Source organism: Stigmatopora nigra, chromosome 15 (assembly GCF_051989575.1).
Source record: "Stigmatopora nigra isolate UIUO_SnigA chromosome 15, RoL_Snig_1.1, whole genome shotgun sequence".
In the NCBI taxonomy this organism is placed as follows: Eukaryota; Metazoa; Chordata; class Actinopteri; order Syngnathiformes; family Syngnathidae; genus Stigmatopora; species Stigmatopora nigra.
In genome coordinates this window covers 9883503-9907500 of record NC_135522.1, presented here as the reverse complement: position 1 = coordinate 9907500, position 23998 = coordinate 9883503, and the positions used below count along the sequence as shown (strand labels likewise).

Here is a 23998-nt window from a genome sequence, read left to right as displayed (position 1 = left end):
CTACCCAAATTGTACAGAAATCTACCCAAATTGTACAGGAATCTACCCAAATTGTACAGGAATTGAGATGGAAAAGCTCAAACATCATCAAAATTCACCTAAAAAGTAACAAAGCTTGATATGTAAGTGCCCCAGAACAACTACTACGAAGACCCGAATAATAGTAGGCACTGGAATAATAGTAGGGAGTGGAAATGGCATGCGAAAATTTGAGTTGAAAGAATAATCGTAGGCATACGATTATTCGGGTCTTCATAGTAGGAAGGTACCTGTAATGGCCCAAAACCAAAAGGAAATGACCCAAAAGAAGTGTAGCCTTTATGCATCTAAAATGTACAGGAAGTGACCCAAAATTAAGAGAGGAAAATGAGTAACAAGAAAGTGGCCCACAAGTAACAAAATGCCTGCCATTCAATAGATGTCCAATTCATTCAAATCTAAGAATTTTGGCTGTGAATGCACACCTTTAAGTGGTATTGATGGCTCACAGTTTTAATTTGTACCTGGATGGAGGACAGAATGACTGATTATTTGTTGCTCACATTTGAAGTGGTTATTATTGCTGCAGATGGTAGCCACTGAGTTAACAAAAGAGTGACCTGAAAACGCCCCAAAATTAATAGGGAGTCACTGAAGATTTACAAGAGGTGATTTATATGAAATTAAAGCATTCCCAATGCAATTTCTCCAGAAATAGCTTTCTAGTGAAAATATAAGTGTGTTTTGGTAGTGTGCATGAGAGCATTTTGTCAGTGACTGTGAGCAAAAGTATTTCACTAGTTTCTTGTCAGAATGTTTTAGCCAAATGGAATTGGGATGAAAATCTTGAGCGAGTGAGAGCGTTTCAGTAGTGCAATCCTGCATTTAGTCTCTGATGGGTTTTTACATTGAAGCTAAGTGCCATTGTGTGTGTGCACACACATCATTCATCATTGTCAAATGTGCTGTCAATGTAAGGTTCTGAACCCTCAAGATTAATGGCATTGTTGGAGATTCACAAAGTCTCTCTCACATATAAGAACGAATTGTGTATTAGACGATGTGCAACCGCCTCGTGTGTCAAGATAGTTGCTGACCAAGTGTGTCCTCTATGCTGTCATTTGTCTCTATTGAGCTTCATTTGTCCACTTTCTATCATGGCTGTCAATGGATGTGTCGTAGGTGTCTGGTTATACCGCATAATGTCTGAGGCAGTAGAGTGAAGTCTTGGTCCTTGACATGCGTATAGAAAATAGACAATCAATACTTTCATATAACATACTGCAAGTAACTTTTGTTTTGTTTTTTTATTATTTAGTTTTCTTTATTCTCCCACAGAATCCTGTTTACTCTTAAATTAAATGTGTTTTAACAATATTGTTGTTATTTTGATCGGCCCAACATATTCCATTGAAAATTGGAGTTGATATAAAGTATATTAGAATTATACTGCATTTTTTCAGACTATAAAGCAATATGGCTGTTCACAATGTGTTCATCAAACAGTATTGTGATTTTAAGAGGGCTTTCGCTGCTGCAAGCTAAGAAGCAAACTGGATTAATTTTTTTTCTCCTTCTTTTGCAATTGTAGTGACCTGGTTTTTAAAGATAAGTGCTTTTGTGGATCTACAATGACTGTCAACAGATCAGTAGGATTTAAAATATAACATTGGCTGCATTTGAATGATGATGTTGCTATAATGCATTTAGATTAATAACTTTATTAATAAAAATATTTCTATGTATCAAACATTTCTGGGTAAACACTTGCTTGGACTCAGTCTTGTTCAAATTATGTTTGAAAAGTAAATATTTATCGGTATCATTCTCTGAAAAAGTAACCAAATTATGTTACTAGTTACTCAAATATGACAGTAACTACTTTATTTTACTTAATATAAAAAAATAATTCAATTATTTGGTATGTGGCTGGTCACCAATTCAGAATGGCCCTTGACTGGCGCCCATCGAAGGCTGGGATAGGTTCTAGCACCCTCAGCAATGTGTGTATTTTCACCTTGAAAAGCATTTGTTTATACAGAGTATTGTGTGTGAGTGTATGCCTAAACCGTGCTTGTGTGTCGGTTAGTAAACCATACTGTTAAGACCCTCCCAACTCTGTCAAACTGTTTCTGATTGGCTTACCTTGATATTTTGCCCTATTTTAGCCAATCATTAAACTCTTCCATGACGTGTTTCATTTACATTAGAATGAGAAGAGGCATGTGCACTCTGGAGGCTTGTACAAGAGCCCAATGCTGCCAACTGAGACACCATGATGAGAGAAAGCAGCAGAGACGTCTGGAAATGACAGATAGACTCATGTGCCAATGCACATGTGGCCTTGAACATTCCCTGCAGGCTGAGGGATTGGAACCAATGAGGTTTGGGAAAGATCCTTCCATTCATTCATTTTCTGAACTGCTTCATCCTCACAAGGGTCAAGGGGGGTGCTGGAGCCTATCCCAGCTGACGCCAGGAGAGAGACAACCGATTACGCTAACACACATACCTGTCCAGCCAGCCTACCATGCATGTTTTTGGAATGAAGGAGGAAACGAAATACCCAGAGGAAACCCACATGCAAACTCCACACAGGTGGACTGACTTGGATTTGAACCCAGTACCCTAGAATTGTGACGGAGCTGCCCAGTTTGGGGAAGATGTTCATTTAAATAAAAGCTAATTGTGTTGGTACAGATATAGATATTTAGTTTTGGATCATGTGAGGAACAAGGTAACGCTTGTAGAATAACTATAGGCCCATTATAGGTTAAAAATGTAAGGCATTACATTAGAAGTTATACCAAAAAGTAGTTTTGTTATGTATAACATAATACATAGTTCCAGTATTAATTGCACCTTCTTGAATGTTTTAAATTTTCACACTAAATTCCATTACATTCTCAAGAGAACAGTTTATATTTTGCATTTAATATGCAGAGTCACAAAAATGACGAGATGGGAAAGCACAATAAGAAAATATAGAGAATAATGAAATATACACCAATTGTTCAAAGTAAGCTAAACAAAACTAGTTGCCATTTGACTGCAGTATGCAGAAATGTGATTATGTGGGGATGCTGTTTCAACAACAACAAAAGTTTTCTTTGAAATCTCATTCATATTGAGAGTCATCAGACCTATTCATTGTAGCTCTGCAATCATTTCTGGACGACCTTGGCGTTCCCTTAGAGTGAGAGATCAGACAGATCGGTCTCAGTCAGACAATGAGCGAGAGAAGAGGGAGAGTTGGGAGCAGCGGGAAAAGAGCCATGCCAGTAAAAGAGAAAAGTATGCAGCAAATGCCTGCCAGTGAAAAGAAGAGGCAGAGGAGTGATGAAGGGGTTGCTAACGAGAAGGGAGTGGTGAGGGCAAAATGAAACATGAAAGAGTAGGAGAATAGAGCCAGTGATGGATACTAACAGGATTGCAATTCAGATTTACACCTTATTTAACTATATTCGTCAGCATATAGTTGACATCCCTGTGGGACTCTGCTGTTCAGCTATAGTACGTAGTGATCACGCATTGATCTAGTCACTAGTGCAACAAAAAGCCCAGCCACACCATCAAGTGAGATGAGCTGTGAGATGATCATATAAACAAGCAGGACGGTATTTATCCTTGCAAATTCACCTCCATTGCAGAAAAAGTATGTACTATTAATGAAAATGCATTTACACAATATAGACTTCCAGTATGCTTAATAACATTTTGTTGTTGGCATTGTGTTGAAGCTTCCATCTTATTTTATGCATAATACACTTGAAAACAACACTAAATAGTACATCAATTAAACGAACAATTTACTTTAAGTAAACCGGAGGCATTATTATTGATATTTTTAGTTTGTTTTTAAAAATGTAATTTTATCCGTAAATTCTGTTAGGGTTTCTGTTATATGCCTATTGAAGTGCAAGACATCCAATTCCAGTACCAACACTACAATCGGCTTTGGTGCAACACTTTTTCTTTCTAAATGACAAGACAGTCCTACCTTGCAATATGAGCATAATGCATTCCGGGACCAAGCTTGTATGTCAATTTACTCATATACATTTTTCCATGGAAAATTGATTTCTTTGCGGAATGCAACGTGTTTGTAACATAACACAAACTTTAAATTTAACTGACATGAAGTTAGATTACTTTACACACACAATTAAAAATAAGTTTTAATCTTACGTTACACAAAATGTAAACTTTCTTGTGTGATTAGGGTTCCACGGCAGCTTTCGGCTTCCTAATTCTCCTGCGTAATATGTATCTGATGCTATGATTGCATCCAGAGACTCGGATACACTGGTTGTACTGCTCACATGACTTCCTTTTTTAATTTGTCTACGTGCAGACAACACCCTTTCAAAATGTGAATGTATTTTCTTAAGATTTTCCCTTTAAAGTAGCACATTTGTACCCCCTATTAAACCTGAAAATTCTGAATCAGGGGGCATCTTATATGAGTGAAATTGTAAAATTCAACGATTTTAAGGAAATTTTAAAGATATGTCTTATATGTGGAGATGGTCAATATGGGAGAAAACACGGTTATACACACACTGTACATGGAGAAATAATATATTAGTGCTTGGTTTGATTGTCATTCTTTTCAATCTCAAGCTGTCTCTACGGCAGGGTGTCATTGACAAGCTCACAGTGGATATAATTGGCACTGGCCCCATGTGGCATTCTGATGACACTCCATGGTATTCAAGGGCGCACAGATGTAAACAAACACTCTAATGTTTTACCACACAATAACCCCCCTATGTCTTTTCACTTAATAGCCGCTCTTTGAGATCCCATAATAGTCATTTTCTTATCACACTGGTTTCTAGCTCAAATTTCCCCCTCCTGGTCCACTGACAAACGCATATGCCTACCAGTTCTTTTGCTCATGTTTCTTTCATGTGTTTTCTACTAACATTCCAATCGTTTTCCCATTTTAACTGGGATTGTATGCAAATTATGCCCCACAAATGCAAATCTGTTTGAAAAAGAGTTTTTTCCAGTGAAGAAGTGGAGCACATGTTTTCACACCGTGACAGAGGCAGGGTTTTGTTTCATTTTGAAGGTTACTGGCAAGAACATCTGAAAAGGGAATATCAGGAGCTTGCTACCTTGTAAACAGCCGCATGACGGTTGAAACAAAAACATGGAATGATTCAAATTTCCATTATGTAATTATTCATGTTTCATTTGTACAGTACAATGGTTATGTTTAATTGGTTTACTGTGGCGTGACTGTTATTGTCTGCTAGATGACGTTTTCCCATTTTAGACAGAAACAACATGTTGCACAAAGAATATCACATTTTAAAGGCCTTTTATACAAAGGCCAACACAATGATTTACACATTATTTTAGTATAGCCTCATATTTGCCTACAATTCCATTGCTTACACCTATCTTGTACAGCCAAAGGGGGCAAATAACCCAAATTTAAATCAGCTAAACTAACCAACAATGAGCCATCTTGTTCCCTCAGCATTTCACACATATAATTACAGCCGCGTTCAAATAAAAGAAAAGTTTGATTTTCAATGTTTATATGCAAGTTTTCAAGAGTTATGTCATTTTTAGCTCATAATTTGTTCATTCCATTTTTACATTGAACCCTTCTGAAAAGGTTATGTTTACACTGCAGCTGTGGAAGGAGGCATTTCCCCCATAGAGGAGAAAGGAGCGCTATCCGTGGTGCTGAAACGTTCAGAACTGGTTGAATTTAAGTTGGAGTGTCGCAAAATATAACAATTTGGATTTTTTTTAAAAAGCTAAAGGTAGAATAATTTCAGCACTATATTTTTTTATATTAGCATGTTTGTATGGCAACCAGGATGCCCTCCCCCCACCTACTTTCCCCCCAAACTCTCCATTAAAACCCCGTTACCTTTTTACTCAATATTTCCTTGCAATTTATCTACACAAATCTGCTATGTTATAACTCTCATTTTACCTAAAGGCAGACTTTCACCTCACGCAATTGTTTCTCTGATGAGTAAAAAGTAGTGCGTGCGCTTCTGTACCCTTGTTTGTGATGTGGTGACGCAAGCTTGACTGCCGTTTGTTTGTAAGTATACATGCAACCATCTGTGAATGTAGGACTGTGTTAAAAATGTGAGAGCAGGTGTGTCTACTTGTGTGTGTACGTGTATGTACGTGTGTGTGCATGTGTGTAGAACAGGGTGGCTGTCCTGAGGGCAGCTCTCCCTAGTAGAAGCGAGTGCAGTAGCAGCTGACCAGCTGTCCCCCTCGCAGCTAGCAGCATGTTGGCTCTTCTATCTGTTCTCTCTTTGCTTGTCTCTCTTCACCTCTCCTGCTTGACCCTCTCTATAAAAGTCCTTTTTTTGCCAGCTTCATCATATCTGTCCTGTTTCAATCCAATCAGGATATCACATAACCTTTTCCATTCCCCACTTTCTTCGTCTTATCACTCGTTCCCTTCCTGTCTCTTGGAAAACATTAATCAAATTTTACATCCTGCAGGTTTTAACATTACCGTCAGCTTTTAAGCAGTATCAAAAATATATCAGCCTCAAAATGAGAGATTGAATGGGAGAAGAGGAGGATGCGTGGAGGATTTGGCCGTAAACAAAAATTATGTTCATTTTGTTTATCGCATGGTTCTTGTGTCAGCCATGAAAACATCACTCCTAAATCATCAGATATGGTGATTCCATCATGAGAGATGACTGTAAATGTTATTATGTAAGCTATAATGTACTGTGTGCAAAATTATAATGAAAATAAGTGGTAATATTCATGTCAAGTCAGGAAAAAAAAATACTCTAAAAGATACAATTTCGGCAGAAATTACATGGGAGTATTTTGCTTTTTCTTTCATAGCTCACTTCCTGTAGATTTTCAATCACTTTCTATTATTTTGGGACATTTTATGGTCACTTCCTTGTTAACTAAGCAGGTCTCATTGAGGGCGCTAGATGTCTAATCTATTTTTTAATCAGGGGTGGGCAAATAAACAAATTCATTTGATCATCATAGTGTGCTTCAATCTTATTGCTTTTCATTTACCTTAAACGACAATCTCCAACATAGTAATAAATTGTGTGTGTGTGTGTGCGTGTGTGCGTGTGTGTGTTACTCCATCACCCTCCATCTCTGTGCTCTGGAGATTTAAATTAGTTTAATTAAGAGGTAATTATGCATGGACAGCTGACACAGCACGATCTTGAAGACTTCTTGCCCTCACTGTCATCACTGTGAAATTCCATTACTGCTACCAACAAGCTTCCGTTTTTGCTCCTCTATACCTACCAACCACTGCGCGGCACAGTGGTCTACCATAAGCAATGATTAGGTGTGCCACAGGAAATTATCTGCCAAGAAGCCATTCATTATAATATTCAAAGAGAATAATCTTAATATTACAATATTCTAATTGTAATATAACAAGATTCAAATTTTTTGTTGCTTATTTTTAATGCAGCATAAACAAGAAGTTGTTTGGTTTCATGGCATCAACTTTTAGTGATGTAAAGTTTGTGTGACCACAAAATCTTATCTTATTTTCTGAACCGCTATACCCTTAAGGTTGCAGGGGTGCTGGAGCCTATCTTAGCAGACTCTGGGCCAGAGGCCAGCTGATCGCAGGGCACAAGGAGACGGACAACCTTGCAGTCTCACACCCATACCTAGGGGCAATTTAGAGTGTCCAATCAGCACACCATGCATGTGTTTGGAATGTGGGAGGAAACCTTAGTACCCGAAGGAAAACCACACAGGCCCGGGGAGAACATGCAAACTCCACACAGATAGACAAAACCTGGATTTGAACCCAAGACCCCACAGCTGTGAGGCCGACGTGCCCGCGCACATTTTTCTTAAATATAATATTAAGAGATTGAAGTAATCTTGTGAGGAAATAATTAAATCAATATACATTTTTACAGCATGTGAACTGGAACTTGTGAGGCGTCAGGTGTAAAATCCCAGTGAACATTAGGCTCACAGCTCTGGAGGTTCAATCCCAGATGGGTTCTCATTTTGAGGAGCATACATGTTCTCCCCGGGGTTGCATGGGCTTCATCCCGGTACTCCGGTTTCCATGTTAGGCTGTTTGAACACTCTACATTGCTCCTAGGTATAACTGTGAGCGTGATTGGTTGTCCGTCTCCATGTGTCCTGCGATAAGCTGGCTACTGATTCAGGGTGCCCCCTGTCTAGTGTTCGTAGTTAGCAGGGACAGGCTAAACAGTGGGAGTGATTTTCTGTCTCTCTGTGTTCCTTTCACCCAAATTCAGTCGGGAAAGGCTCTGGCAAACGACACAACTCTTTAAAGGATGCGGGGTATGGATGATGAATGAATGATTGAAGTAAGTGGGAGGAAAGGCAGTCCCTCACTTCAAATGGATTGGAGATAAACTTGAGACAACCTTATTTAGAGAATTTAGGTTTTAAGATTATATGGCACTGAAAGAGATCATAAAACAATAACATCATTTGGGATTATCGAAAATGGCATAGAGAATAATTCGGGTACCAAATTCGCAAAATATAAATTTCCCGTCATGAAGGTTTCTTGTGGTATCATTATCCACCCCCATTTTCTTAACTTATTGAATAAACAAATAAGAGAAAAAATAGGCTGTCGTCCTAATGGGAAAATGTGCAATGCTGAACTTTCTTTCTTTTAACAAGATAAGAATAATATGGAAGTAAAGTAATAGAACAAATTAGTGTGAGAGAGCGGGGGAAATAAAGAGGGTAGAATTTAATCGCTGAGGAAGAAAAGAAAAGATGCACAAAATGGAAGAGCGCTAATAAGCGCAGTATGGGGTGAAAACGAGGCCAAAATGTTTTTTATAGCCATGATAGGAAGATGAAAGTAAAGTAAGTCTACTTTCTTCATTGTATGCATGCACAAGTAAACATTGCATGTGGCTTTGTGATCATGTAGAAAGTGGAAAAATAATACTACAATTATTTATAGATGAATCACCGTAATATACAGTTTTTGTATGAATCATTTTCTGTGCGTTGATGTTTGAGTATGAACTACCTTTGGAGTGAGACGCACTATGATCTGGTTTTTGGCACTTACCATACAAGCCAAATATTCAACAACAAAAACACATTTACATGCAGCAAATAGCTCATATTCTAATGCGTATGAAAATACGGGCAGATGTGACACAGCATGTAGCTTTTGTCCTTTAAATAAACATGTCAACAGTTATTGCAAATGAGTCCTAGGGCAATATACATATACTAATGTGTGTGTGTGTGTGTGTGTGTTTGTGTGTGTGTTTGGAAGAGGGTGCATATGTGTGGCGTCAGGCAATCAAAAGAAAAAAAGAACAGATAGGTTTCTCTGCATTCACTATGTGAGCAGGAGATAAAGATAACCTGTCTGGTGGTCTTTTGTGTGTGTAATCAGGCAGATTTTGTGGGTTTATTTTCATGAAGAGGTATACTGTTGCATTGGGACTCCTGGTGAGAAGCCATTTTAGGCCAAGTGTTGGTTATTTGGTTGGTTATTAAAGGAGTAAAATTTATTTTTGTTATTATTGCTAATTTTTTTAGAAGTTCTACTGCCAATATTACCGAGAAACTGAATTCTGTGTGGAATTATCCACGGCATTTTCGCCTACCTCAATGTCACACACAAAAAACAATCAGTTACTTTATGTCTTTCTGAGATTATATGAAGGTAAATGGAGGAAAAATATCACTCCTTTATAATTAACAATGATTGATGCATTGTTGTTGTTGTTATTTTACTGGCCAGATGTGTTCACTGTTCTAAGGGTGCCATTCTTGATTTTATTTAACATTTTAGTGTGTTGAAATTCAAGTATTAGAAGGGATTATTTATTTCCTTGTGTTTTAATGTTACAATGTTTTTCTTTCCAAACTGACTAGTGGCTTGAATTTTAATATCAGGTTCCTAAACACATGCCTTTTAAAATCTCCATTGTTTTGAGTTTTTTGGCATTCAATTACCAGTACTTTTCTGGTTATTGACCTGAGTACAACCATGGCTTTTCATGCCACTTTGTGACAAAAACATTACACTTGCTATTTCAGCGTATATTGTTCTTTACTCTCATTATTCTGCTCTTAAAACCCATAATTGTTCTTTTTGATTCTCACTTAAAAGTTACCAGAAGCAAAGATGGAAAAAAAATCCTGAGCTGACGTCTTGCTTGATGTCAAACATACAAATGCACTATTTGAATTTCAAATCTTTGTGTATCTGCGTGTATGAGTTGTTTCATTTTGTTGTCTAAAATTTTTGACACCAATTTTATAGCAATACAGAAAAATTCAACCTCACTCTATCTTGTCAGTTTGAGGGTAAGCTTTAATGTGAGGACTGACCGTTGTTGGAGCGTAACGCCCTAGCCGAGATACCGTTGGTCCCTATAGGGTGATGTATTCCGATCCCATCCACAACTCCTGCCTCGCCTGGCTGCTTCAGCAACTCTGTCAAAGTCCTGCAGAAAAGAGGAAGAGTACTGCATAAAGCAAAGTGGAAAAACAACAGAAAACATGACAATTACTGTATTTGCTAACTTGCATGTCATTGTAAAATTCCAGGGCAGTGAATCTGAGGCTAAAATGAGGAGTCCACTAACCATGTACATAGTATCATTAGCAAAAATTCTGTATATAACTCCAAACAGTATTTATCTAAGTAGATCACTTTTCATGTGCAAAAAAACTAACAGAGAAGTCTTTTGAGTTTTCATTGCAGAAGTAAACTCAAAGATGAAAACTAATATGTCAGAGGAAGTTTGCCAACGGGGATGTCGAACAATGAGTTTTCCCCACTTGCCATCTTTTATTGTTTGATGTCTTTGAACAAGTTCGGATGCCTCAAAAGTAAAACATTTGAAGAGAAAAAATCTCAAATCTGTGCCAGATGGTAAAAGCAGATTTTTAACAGAAAGTTCTAATTTTATAAAAGCATTTTCATTTTCTTAGTGTGCTCCTTCTTCAAGTTAAATTTATGGAAATAAATAGGTCTTTAAACACCCTTATATCTTTCCCCTGTCTACTTTAGTTGAATAATGGAACTTTGGTGGTAAACCATGTTATTTTCACATACTATCTTTAAATGTAATTTATAAGATGCTAATGTTGTATTTAACAAGGTTTAGAAGAAAAGACTCCCATATAAGTTATCGGATGGCTTTTCTAACTATAATATATAACGTTGTTATATACAAGAATATCATTTCCTTGAATAATGTGTTTTTTTTCATTCCCATATTGAATTTTGGGTTGTTGTTGTTTTTTAAACCCATCCACTCATTTACCTCATTGGCTGCCATTGATGACATTAAAAGTTCATTAATTTTACTGACCCTGTCGAAACTGCGCATAAATGTCAGACAATGAGTTAAATACCAAAAAAATCAATTAGCTTAATTTTACTTGGGGGCGTAACCTGTGTATTTTATTTTTTTCTTTTAATTTCATTAATTTAGTTATTATTAACATTGTAATAATTTATAAAGTAATTTATAATAAACACAAAGTATGGAAAACAACACAAAGTATGGAAAACATGCAATAATAATGATTTCAGTAAATTAGGTATAAGGAAGCCCATCAGCCAAGTGGTTAATGTATTGGCCTTACAGTTCTGAAATAAAGGTTTGAATCCCAGGTGGGTTTCTATGTGGAATTACTACGACCCCCCCATCCAAAAAACATAAATGGTGGGCTGGTTGAACACTCTAAATTGCCCCTATGTATGTGATTGGCTCCATACTCCCCACAACCCTAATGAGGATAATTGGTATTGAAAATGAATGAATATTTGCAGTATATTGCCATTCATCCTCTATTTCCCTGTTTGTCTTATATCCCATATTTTCATATAAGTCAATTTTTTTTCTATTAAACCTAAAGTATTTACCTCTTAAACTAACAATTTATACCTGTAATTGACACAATTTTCTAAACTCACTATCAAAAGTTAGGTAAAGTCCTGTAAAAAACAATGACTAACTAACCCTAACCGCTCCCCTAAAATGAGACATGTGGTTTTGAGAGTCCTAACCATAAAACATGAGCAACCACAGCAGTTAACTACTGTCACAACATTGAAATCTCTCTTGGGTGGCCTTGCTCTCACGCCAGGATGCAATAGTTGCAGGCTTTGTCCCACATACACACGGGCGTCTTGTGGTATTTTAAATGCACAAAGTGCAGAGTACTTTGAAAAATGGACCAGTAGACCTTTTCCTTTCCAACATGTATATATGTTTGTGTTTATTTATCTGTTCGTTCATTAATTTGCGGCATTTCAACAAAATACACAATTTAGAATCTGCATGAAAGCATGATTCCAATGATGATACCAAGATAATTATTGTATTTCAACAAATAGGAAGTGAGGTGGGTGTATTTTGACCTATCGTGTTTGCAGAGATATTAACATAGTAAATGAGCTTTGTCAGTCACCTAGAAAAAAAAGTAATAGATCATGGGAGGAGGGATTTATGAAAAGTAGATCTTGGAGCAAATAGTTTGTGCATCCATGCTTTAAATCATAAGCGATCAATTGTTTGTTGTTCTGGATACTTATATGCCAAATTTTACCCACTGAATAATTGTTCTGGCAGGTCAGAGGTCATTGTGTCCTTCTTCTCAATTGAGTGAATGATGCATATTAGCACAGTAAATGAAACACACTATTTCCAACACAAATGCAATTGACATTTTGTCATAATTCATTTAATTAAGTTTCTCCCTGACTACTACTTCTCAGTTTTTTTGGCCCAGAAGCAATTTTATCCAATAGCCTTCCACTGATCTCCTGATGGATGTCTAAATTATGTATTCATTTTATTCACCATTGTATATATTATAATGAAGATGGAAATTCAAATCTTAAAAGGGGCAACGCGAGATGTGCAGGCAGAGACTAATGTGTATTGATAATGCAGGCTGCATTAATGTAAAATGAGAGAAAGACAAAGAAACACGCATCTTCTCCGTCAGAATTGTGTTTTGACTTGTGTGGTTCAAACATGCACAATTATAATGACAGATTAAAAAGGATATCTGAAATAGCATCAATTTCTAGCAACTGACAGTAGTATGAGTGACAGTTAGCAACAGAATCCTACGACTGACAAGGCAACTCATTTTTCTCCCTTTTAAAAGCCTTATTCAATGAAATATGTTAACACCAGTCTTTACTTTAAGCCAATTCACCAATGTATTAATTTTTCCTTTGACTTTACAGCACCTTAAACAGTAAAAATTTGTCACGTGCCAACAAGTCTTTCTTACCAGTGACATATCAATAAATAATTGACAAAAGGAAAATCACATTGACAAAAAAGGCAGCAAATATGGTTGGTGGGTCATACATTCATTATTTAAGGCAAAATTTAAGGCTGTAATCTGCAGTGATGGAACAATTAATAATAACAACCTTTCACTTCAGTGTCGAACAGATTTCATCATGAAATTAATATGAACTAAAAAGGAGCCTTTTAATCCCATTTGTGATACATTTCATTATATGGTAGCTGATTCCGAGGTACCAGTTGATAATTGAGACAATTATATGAAAGTTTGCAGTTAACAAGGTCTGATGAAGCCAAATGTTGGCGGCAACAGTTATGAGGGAAATGCTTGCAAGGAATTATGAATCTAATCTGCCGAATAATTTGATTAATTAGACGTTCAGACGGCCATTTCATCCTCAGTGGAAGAAAGTGGACGTGAGGTAGCCGATTTATACATAGATCACTAAAAATAGAATAAAGACCAAAGGTTGACTAAGCATTATAAAATGCTATTTTGTCTTGAAGACCCGTGGAAAAAAATCAGTCTACCCCTTCTGTGAAATTATTTATATACTGTATTCACTTGGAATTTAACAACTTTTAAACTGTATCTGTATAATTTTCATCAAGCTATCAGAAAAACAAATACAACATTCATTAGTTTTCCACACAACTTAGCATCATAATAGCAATGGACCCAATCCCAGCCAACTATGGGATGAGGCGGGGTACATGTAAACAACCATTCACACTCACATTCACACCTGGGAGTAATTTAGAGTATTAAACAAGCCTACCATGCATATTTTAGAATGTAGGATGAAACCGAACTACCCAAAGAAAACCCACACAAACCCCGGAGAACATGCAAACTCCACATAGTAACCCTGGCAACGAATACACATATGAGGGTGGCCAACAAGTTAGACACAAAGAGCAAAAAAATTAAACCGAGGCAGAGAAACAGCATCTAAATGCTACTTAAGTTGTTTGTAGTTCTTAGGACGTGACCTCCACGATTAATTCATTTACCCACATTTCCTCCTTCATTTGACGAGTAGATGAGGCAAGACAAACACACTTTAGTTTTTAAAATACCTATTAGAGAGGCTGAAGGAGTCAACGACTATGAAAACAAACGGCTGCAGCATTGCAAGTTGCACATTATTTCAAGATTGTGGCAGCACGATGCTTATTTGGTAACTAAATATGCTTCCCAAAGATGCTAAAAATAAAGTGAGAACATCCCCCTCTGGCCATTGAATAAGAAATTCACTATTGTACACACTTATACCATTTCCAAGGGGGCGCCTAATATTCGTAACCCAGTATTTTGGAGCTGAATCACTCCTCACTGTCACAGTAGGTTAGTGCGGAGTAAACACCCCCCACAGATCATTCCAAGGGCCACTAAAGTAATCTGGATGGAAACATGGAGGCAGACACAGTCCTGCTGGTTTTCTATAAAACAGTAAACTCTCTAAGGTCCAACACAATCTGTTCTGGGACACTGGTTGAGTTCTTCAGATTTTAAAACCATTTAAAACATGGTGGCAAGGCCTTGTTATAGTATATTAGATAATTGTTGATTAGAGAGAGCATATCCGCAGACATATTTCAGTTGACAGCAGTTATTAACAACTCATTTAATGAGGGTGCCTGCTTATGTTGTCTGTTGACACACCAGCTAAGCGCACTGACAACGTTCTAGTTATGCACGGGTGTCCTAGTACGATTAAATTTTGCTATGCGGCGTGATTGTGCCATTTTTAAAGGGAATGATATATTAAATTTCCCGATTTTCCCACTTTTAAATCAATAATTGTCATTTTTTAATCATTTTTTCTGTGTTTTTAGTTCAAAAATCATGTTGTAAAATCTAAAGTTGTATTTAAAAAAAGCTAAAGTAATTTTTTTAGATCTATAAAAAAAACAGAAATTTCAGGGCTTTTAATCCAGTTCTTTTAATCCATTTAAAAAAAAAATCTAAATATTATATCTAAAATGGTCCGGCCCACGTGAAATCAAGTTGACGTTAAACCGGCCCGCGAACCAACCCGAGTCTGACATCCTTGCACTGGTAGAACATATTCGGTATGTGTCACTACTTCTATTATAAAAAAAATAATAATAAAACACTAACATATAATGTTTGTCAGCATAGCCTTTTTAGGGCTCACCAACACAAAACATGATTTGTCATATACTGGTCACATTATTTTTTCCCGGTCTAAAAATATGGCTTTTGAATCATAAGTGGTAAAACATATTTCGCAAAATCGGAGGAAACTTCAGCATAACATCCCTACATTTTTAGCCAACCACTGTCATCCAAGCAAGACCTACAAACATAACCATATGTATTTTTGCACACACAAGGTTAATTTAAAAAAAGTAGGTTAAATAAACACTCATCTTGTAAGGTTTGATACACTGGTCTCTTGGGGCAAACCAACATTTTTACACAAACACACGCTCACAGACACCCCACGTCTATGCAGCCGACACAGTTGTACTATAGCTGCCAGATAGTGCTCCCTTTTAGGCTTGGTACAGAGCCTGAATCTGTCTCCCACCCTGCTGAATTCCTATTAGAGCTGACAGCTGCCAAATAATGTCCCTTGGCATGGCTGAATGGCCGCCATGCCAGGGTCTGTTTGTGTTCATGCACTGTCTCTGAGCCACTTACATGATGAACTAAAAGAGATGCCAAAGCATGGTATCACTTTGGGAATCAAATGGTTAAATTAATAGAACATTAACAATCAAAATAGTTGAAACCTGCTTGAATTCAAGTGTAAGTGTATTGCTAAATTGATCCCATTGCTTAATTCATTCTGACCTGTCAAAAAAGCATAACATTTTTTAATTACTACAGATAAATATTGCTAAACATTCAATCAATCACACAGTAATTAACAATCACTGTACATTTTAGAGTATAAAGCCCACCTGGCTATAGGCTACACCCAAAAAAATTGACAATAAAAAATATTTCTATAGTGGGTGCACTATAGATTTACTAAAGACATCTAGCTCTACAGCGTATAAAAATCCATATATACACAACAACTGTCCATCCATCCATTTCAACACCGCATATCCTTGTTAAATCTGTGGGGTGGTGGAGTTTATTTCAGCAGAATACACCCTCAATTGGTCACCCGTCAGTTGTAGGACACAGACAGAGATAGACAATGATACCCACATTTAAATCTCTAGAACCCCACGACCATGACAAGCCTAAGTGTTGAAAATGGATGGATAAATGGATGGATGAACTACAACCTGCAGGGTTCATCATTGTAAATTATGGTAAATCTCAAACCCAGTCAAAGGTAAGCATTTCACTCTCTTATTGAATTTCATTACAATATAAATGGGCTGTATCCTGTTGTTGGCAATGGTGTCATGGAGTACTTTTTAAAATCAATGTTCCGAATGTTACAAATGTTGCTAAGATAACTTTTCTGCAGTTTAAACCAATCTTTTTTTATTTTTATGATGCTTGCATCATGTTGTGACAAATTTCGGAAAGAAAGCAGCATACTGCAGGCCTAGTAAACCAGTTACTGGCAGGCTTTCACTGCAGAGAAGGCAGTGTTGAAGATGATGTCATAGAAAATACCATATGTCATATTCTGAGTCACTGCCCCATCTCATTATTTTTAGGGTATAGGCTTATTTTAGAAATGACCAAAAGCACTTGCAAATATTCATTTTGCTCAAGGGAATTGTTCTCAAACACGCAGTATGACACACACACGGCCTGCACATAAATATGCCTACACATAGACACAAACGAAATCCTAGACACGCACAAAATACACCTACATAGGTGCACATATACACAATTGTTAAAGGGCAATTAATCATATTGCTATTTTATTAGTAGTTTTAAGATAATCAACAATGATTTCATGATGTTCTGATGCAGCATCATCCATTGTATGGTATTGATGATTTTTCATCAGCTATTAATGTTTTAACGACTTAAATAAGTCATTGAAAATCGCCAATATCCATACTGTCGGATGTTAAATGTCACCACACACTGACCTTTTATAGCCACCATCTATATTTCCATTCATTCATTTTATTTCTTCTGTCATCCGGGTAAGACAATGAAACTAAGCCGGAAATAGTCCCTAGCAAAAATGGAAAAATTGATTTTTGTCACTTTTCTGTTTGTGGAAATCGATATCCATATGGAGATGACGAAGTGCATGAAACTTTCAATTTGGTGATATGTATATGCCCTATCTATAAGTGACAGCACCATAAAAACTCAATTTCTGCATGTAACATCTTTGCTCTTGTTGGGAAGTACGGGAGGCAGATAGTGTTGCTTAATTGAGCTTTTTCCAGACTTAAAAAATATATATTGGGAAGGCTGGTGAAGGTTTTGGCTATGTTTAACAACATTTTATCTTGGGGACGAGGTTTTTTTCATTGAAAAGGTTTTTTTTAATATGTCATTGTGCTCAAGATCGTCTTATCTACGCTGAAAATCCTGGAAATAGACGCTAATAAAATTCAGTTAAGTGTCTTCAATTGGAGGCCTGGTGGAAAGTGTGTCGGCCCCACAGTTCTTAAATAGAGGGTTCGGTCCCGAGTCTTGACCTTCCTTCCCGGGCCTTTGTGGGCTCCCACATCCCCAAAATATGGATGGTAGGCATGTTGAACTCTCTAAATTGCCCCAATGTATGTACGTGAGCACATATAGTTGTCTGTCTCTTTGTGCCCTGCAATTGGCTCGTCTATTTGAAGGAGTCCAGTAGATTTCTGTAAGCATGTGTGCATTGATTCTGATTCTAATGAGATAAGTGACTTTTGGCTCTACCTTAACCAGCGTACGACTGGTCAGCCTTACTACATGTACTACTTCTTTCTCTAATACCATTACTTTTTAGATTTTAAAATTAAATTGTGTTTTCATGCAGGGGTTAACAAAACATGTGAAATGTCAGTGTGATTGGATTACGACACCACTATTGATAATGTTTGAAAAAGAAACGAAAAAAACACTTTTCTCTTACTTGTGACTGTCATTATCGCAACCATTCATCGTTTTCACAAGACTTCAATAGATAATTCCCCTCTTTCAATCCATTTATGAAGGCAAATGGTTGACCCTCGCATACAGGCTGAACATGTCATGTGAAATGTGTCAAAGTCAGGGCCACAGTAATAAATTAATAGCCACACAACACACTGTCATCTGTGCACTACAGAAGACAGTGGATAGTGAAATGCAGAGAAATAAATGACCTTGGATGACAACCGCTGGCGTCGATTCATGTGACCCACACGAGGCGAGCGCTTTGATGGTTATTAACCAAGGGTGCAATTTTTAAATGCTCAGGCATAGCCTTATTCTTAATGTAAAAAGAATGTCAAATCTGTCTGGTACAATTCATCCATTCATTTTTATTATACAGTTTATCATCACAAGGGTCACGGAGGGTGCTGCAGACTATCCCAGCCAACTATGAGCACTACACGAGGGACAGCCGGAATTAGTGGCCAGCCAATTGCAGGCCACAGGGAGACAGACAAGCATTTAGGATCAAACTCCTACCTAGGGACAAAGTGTTGAACCAGCCTACCCAGCATGTTTTTGGGATGTGGGAGGTACTCTAGGGAAACCCACGTAAGCCCAGGGAGGACATCTGTCCTCAACACAGGAAGGTTCCAACCCGGGATTGAATCTTCGACCACTTCCCCACAGTGCCGCCTGGTACATTATTATTCTTTTTAATTCTGGATCCTCGAGCGAAGGAATATGGCAGTCACCCAGAGTGCTTCTATTTGTGGTTGAGGAGAAGCAGCTGGTTAGCAGGCAATGTGAACTAAAAGTGAACTTACAAGGAGCTTAGCTAGTATTCCCAAAGAGTTCAACTTATGCTTTGAAACAAAGTACTATGTCACTTTTTTGTCACAAGTATCTCCAGCAAATTCAAAATATAGCTCAAGTTTTTCTTTAGTTGACACTGTAAGAAACATTAGATGATACGCAATGTGGTGAAACTGAGAGCAAACTCGCGAAGGGGCGGCCCAACTGACTCAACAGCCAAACCCTGTTTAACTCATAGCGCACATTCACATACACACACATATTGCTTTCACAGTGCATTTACCTCACAGTTCTGTAAAGGCGCAAGAGATGATAAAAAACAAATATAAGTTAGTAAGGTAAGTAAGTAAGCAAGCAAGATAGACGCACAACGAAGGGAAATTGTAGTGTAACATATTATTGGATCATCAGGGGATATCCCTGACTTGATCAGATAATTACAAATTGGGCCCGATAACGTAATTTTCAGATGAATGAATCAGGAATTGTTTGGTCACTGTCAACACCCCCATTCATATTGGATTAGATGTCTATTGCTGTCAATGGCAGTGAATGTGTTAAGGGATGCATGTAAGAACAGAATCCATGCCACCTGGTGGTGTAGTAGTTCACTAGCCTGAAATTTTTGACGAAAGGCATGAGATTGATTCCCAAATGGTGGCGGTTTGAGTGAGTGCAAATGGTTGTTTGCCTATATGGGTGCCCTATGACTGACTGGCGATCAGTCCAGGGCAGCGGTTCTTAACCTTGTTGGACCTACGGAACCCCACCAGTTTCATATGCGTATGCACCAGCCCTACTTTACTCTATAAGAAAAATTTAAAAAATCAGAATATATAAATTCCTGGCAGCACTGATTGCCCAAGCAATGCCACGTAATCATCTGCAGCCAGTGATGGTCAAACAGGGCATGTTATCATGTATAGACATGATGAATTGATGTTTCTTGATCTTCGCGGCAGAGGCTCCACCGAACCCCTAGGTTAAAGCCCATTGGTCTAAAGCAGTGATTTTCAAACTTTTTTGGCCACCGCCCCCTTCACCGCCGGGCCAAAATGCCAACGCCCCCCTCTTTACCCCTTTCCAACGAACGCTAGAACGACTATATTGCTAAATGTCACAAGAATTGGTTGATTCTTCAATCACAAACAGTTTGAAGACTAAAAAAAACAATTTTAATAAACAAAAATGGTTATCATTTATTCTTCAATTACAACACCTTCTGTCGTGATGATGAGAAAATCGCGCACGTATAGTTGCTTTCTGGCAGCTATAAAAACTGACTTGCATGTGGAGAGAAGCTTAAATAAATAGAAGACAGGCGCCTCAGATATTATTCGCTAATTTCGTTTCTTTTAATAGACCAATGCGCAGTTCACCTCGAATCATAAAAATTGATAGCTGATGCATTAAGCCGGTCGCTGTGCGCATACGTCTGTGGTTAAGCGTTGCCGGCGCGCTATTGTGTGCTCCTCTGCGGCTGACTGGATGGTGGTGGTTTCCCCAGTCGCCTGCATCGACGATAAACTCGCGACAATTAGTGATATACGGTATATGCGCGCTGCTCGTGAGCGCTCGAGCAGACAACGTTTCTTGTTTCAATAAAGCTTGTTTTTTGTCGACTTTTTATTACAGACAATCAATTTTTCCGGTCTTTCTACAAACACCAACGTCACATTTTACTGTAATTGCTCCATCGCCCCCTTCACTATTTCAACGCCCCCCATTCGCCTGTTTATTCGTCATGATGAATTGACAAATACTCAGAATCATGTTGGTTTAACAGGCCTTGAAAATTAATGAACACACCATCCAGACATGCACAGCAAGTCTTGTCTCCCACTCCTCACATGGCCAATGGAATAGTTGCAATCTATCAACCTGCTCATTCAATTGCTCCCTCCTGCACAGTTCTCTCATATTTAGCCTCGCTCTTTACTTTCGTTCCATCTGTTCAGCTGGACTTACATTTTCAAAGCCACAATTGAGCTTGAGCCACCTTTTCAAAATATATCACCCGATGAAAGGGATTCATCTTTTGACTGAGATAATGTAGAGGAAGTTGCTGTATGTGTCATTCTAAGCCATTCGCAAGAGTTTTCAGCTCTCCATTGGGCATTTAGCCTCTTGGTCGAGCCACGATCTGTGGCTTTCTCATATCATGCAAAATATTTTCACTTTAGAGTGGCTAAAATGGTTGGGGATTGTATTGTTTACTGCATGTCGCAACCTTTTTTTGATTAAGCAACTGGATGAACTACCAAAACATTAAAGTCTACAGTAAGTATTCCATAGTGTGTGAGTCCTTTGAGTCTTGGTTTAAATCCAACAGAACATCTAGAAAGGTAAATGGTCAATATAACTGAATATTGGTATAAGGTATTTTTTCACTTTATTCAAAATTTCTTTTAAAAATATGTTTAATATTCCATTGGTACCATGATGCGCAGGCACACATCAGAGCGACCACTAATTGAGTTAGAGTGGATAAAGTGGCGAGTGATAGTACCATATTAATGGACAGATAAAAAAAATATAGCCACTGGGTTCTCTTTTTGATGAAATGCCCATTTTGGGCAATCTTTTTTTCTGTCAGTCAATTTAAATCTTTTTATTTCAACAGATTTCAGTTTTTTTTGCTTCTTTCTCACCCAATATGATAGTCCTCTTTGTTCTCTATTTAATTGCACGCTAAGTCTGATACTGGGATTTCTCATTTTCTCACACATTTGTCTCTTTTGCTTGTCTCCCACACTATCCTATTGTGTCACTTCTTTGTGTCTTGTTTTCTATTCTCTCTGTCTCTGTCTCTCTATCACTCTCTCCCCTGTTACGTGTGCTGTTTAGCTGCGCTTAGCTTCACCTGTCAGCTCAGATCAGAGCTGTGGAGCAGCAACATGACAAACTGCCCTCTGATTCACTCACACACTCATAGACAACACACTCAAGTGCACGTACACTTGTAGGATACATACTTGAGTCATTCATTCATTTTCTGAACCACTTATCCTCACAAGGGTTGCAGGGGGTGCTGGAGCATATCCCAGATAGCTATGGGCACCAGGCAGGGGACACCTAGGGGCTAGCTAGTCGGAGGGCACGAGGAGACGGACAGCCACACGCTCACACTCATAAGTAGGGGCAAATTAGAGTTTTCAACCAGCTTAGGCTGTATGTCCTTGGGATGTGGGCGGAAAGCAGAGTACCCGGATAAAATGCACACAAGCCTGGGGAGAACATGCAAACTCCACACAGTGAGAACCAACCTGGAATCGAAGACTCGATCCCAGAACTGTGAGGCCAATGATTTAGCTTCCTGACTTTTACCGTGGCTTATTAGTACTGAGTATGGATGCATGCACTACACCAAAGATGCCCAATAAGTCAATCCTGAGCGACTAGCAGATTGATTCAAAGATAGTATCAGTTGAGAATGTCATTCCTCATTTGGAAGGAGAAAAAAAATGATGGTCCATGGAGAAAGCTATGTATTATTTTATTATCATTGCCTGGCGTCTGTTGATTGACAAACTGGAAAAACTGTGACGTTCCAGCAGAATAACTAATGTCAGCATACTTTACGCCTCACAACTACTGTTGGAATTAGTTGGAAATGATTAAATTAAGGCTTCAAACCCTTCCCAGATTAAAACTATTGGGCATCGATTGCTATCAAGAGGAGTTTTCAGTACCAATTTTCCTGTTTGACTAAATACTCTGTGAATAGGCTGGCATGGAGTGAGTTTAGCTAATGGAAACTTTTTAAGAGATGTTTACTGTAGTGACCACAGTCCCTGAAAGGGTTAATGGCAAAGTATTTCATTGAATTATTCCCATTTCTCATTGAAAGAAGGAGACAGACATGTATCAAGAGAATGAAATAGGCTCTTTGCAATGTTCTTATAGCTGTCAGTGAGGGAAACCTCATAAATCCACTTAATGGCTGCAGCTCGGCTGGTTGGAAGCTCATCACGTAAAGGGATACGGGAAGCTGGGGTAAATAGTGAGAGACAGATGGCGGCATAAAAAGATTTATAGGCAAAGTGAACAGTAAACAACAGCTCAAGATACGCTGGATGCGTATGTGAATGTGTAAATAGTGTGACATAATATGACTGAAGATGTAACCGTTACTCACAAAACAAACTCAACCACATCGGCACATGTATTCAAATTATTTGGGTTATCCATTGAGTGCTTCTATAGACACTAACTGTATTGATAAAACGTTTTTAATGACCAAAAATAGTCACTTCCCTCATCAAGGGTTAAAGCTCTTAAGTTTGAAATATAAATAAAAGTGAGCAATGTCCCTGAAAAGGTTGAATAATAGGAAAGGAATTTTACTGAAAAGTATATTTACCATATATTTGAGATTATAAGATGCACCAGCCAAACAATGCACACTGAAGAGGGAAAACTATGTATATACATTGCACTGCAGTATAAATCGGATTTTTGGGAGGGCAGATTGTTAAAAATGGATACTTGTTTGGTTTAAATTGACAGACATGGGTTGACGAGACAATCAGAAACACCTGGGTCACAGAGGAGGCAGCAAGCAGGACAAATACAAGGGGCGGGGAAACAACAGGTGAACTCAATGGACAATCAGAGGGACAGGTCACACGGGGGAAAAACACAACAAAACAAATCCCTGATAAAATAAAACTGCCTGTCAATTTGCAACAACTTTAGGTCATTATCCAGTCTAAATGAGAGGTATTCTATCGTGAATTGGGATCAAAAAGTTGCTTTCTAAGGTCACACTAATCCTCTCCTGCCACTAAATGGAAGCAGTTAACATCTGTTGGAACATCCATTGCCTTTGAGCCACAATGTGTGTTCAGCATACAGAGAGGAGTGCATCCTTCTTAAGATTTATCAC

The 23998-nt window shown here is 38.0% G+C and overlaps 1 protein-coding gene across 1 annotated transcript in view; it reads right to left on the bottom strand.

Moving 5' to 3' along the window:
* LOC144209080 (protein shisa-8) overlaps nt 1-23998 on the bottom strand; it is a 62816-nt gene that overhangs the window by 24388 nt on the left and 14430 nt on the right. The window contains exon 3 of the mRNA XM_077735275.1: nt 10324-10439. Within this exon, the coding sequence (XP_077591401.1) occupies nt 10324-10439 (116 nt within the window). The remainder of the gene's footprint in view (nt 1-10323; nt 10440-23998) is intronic.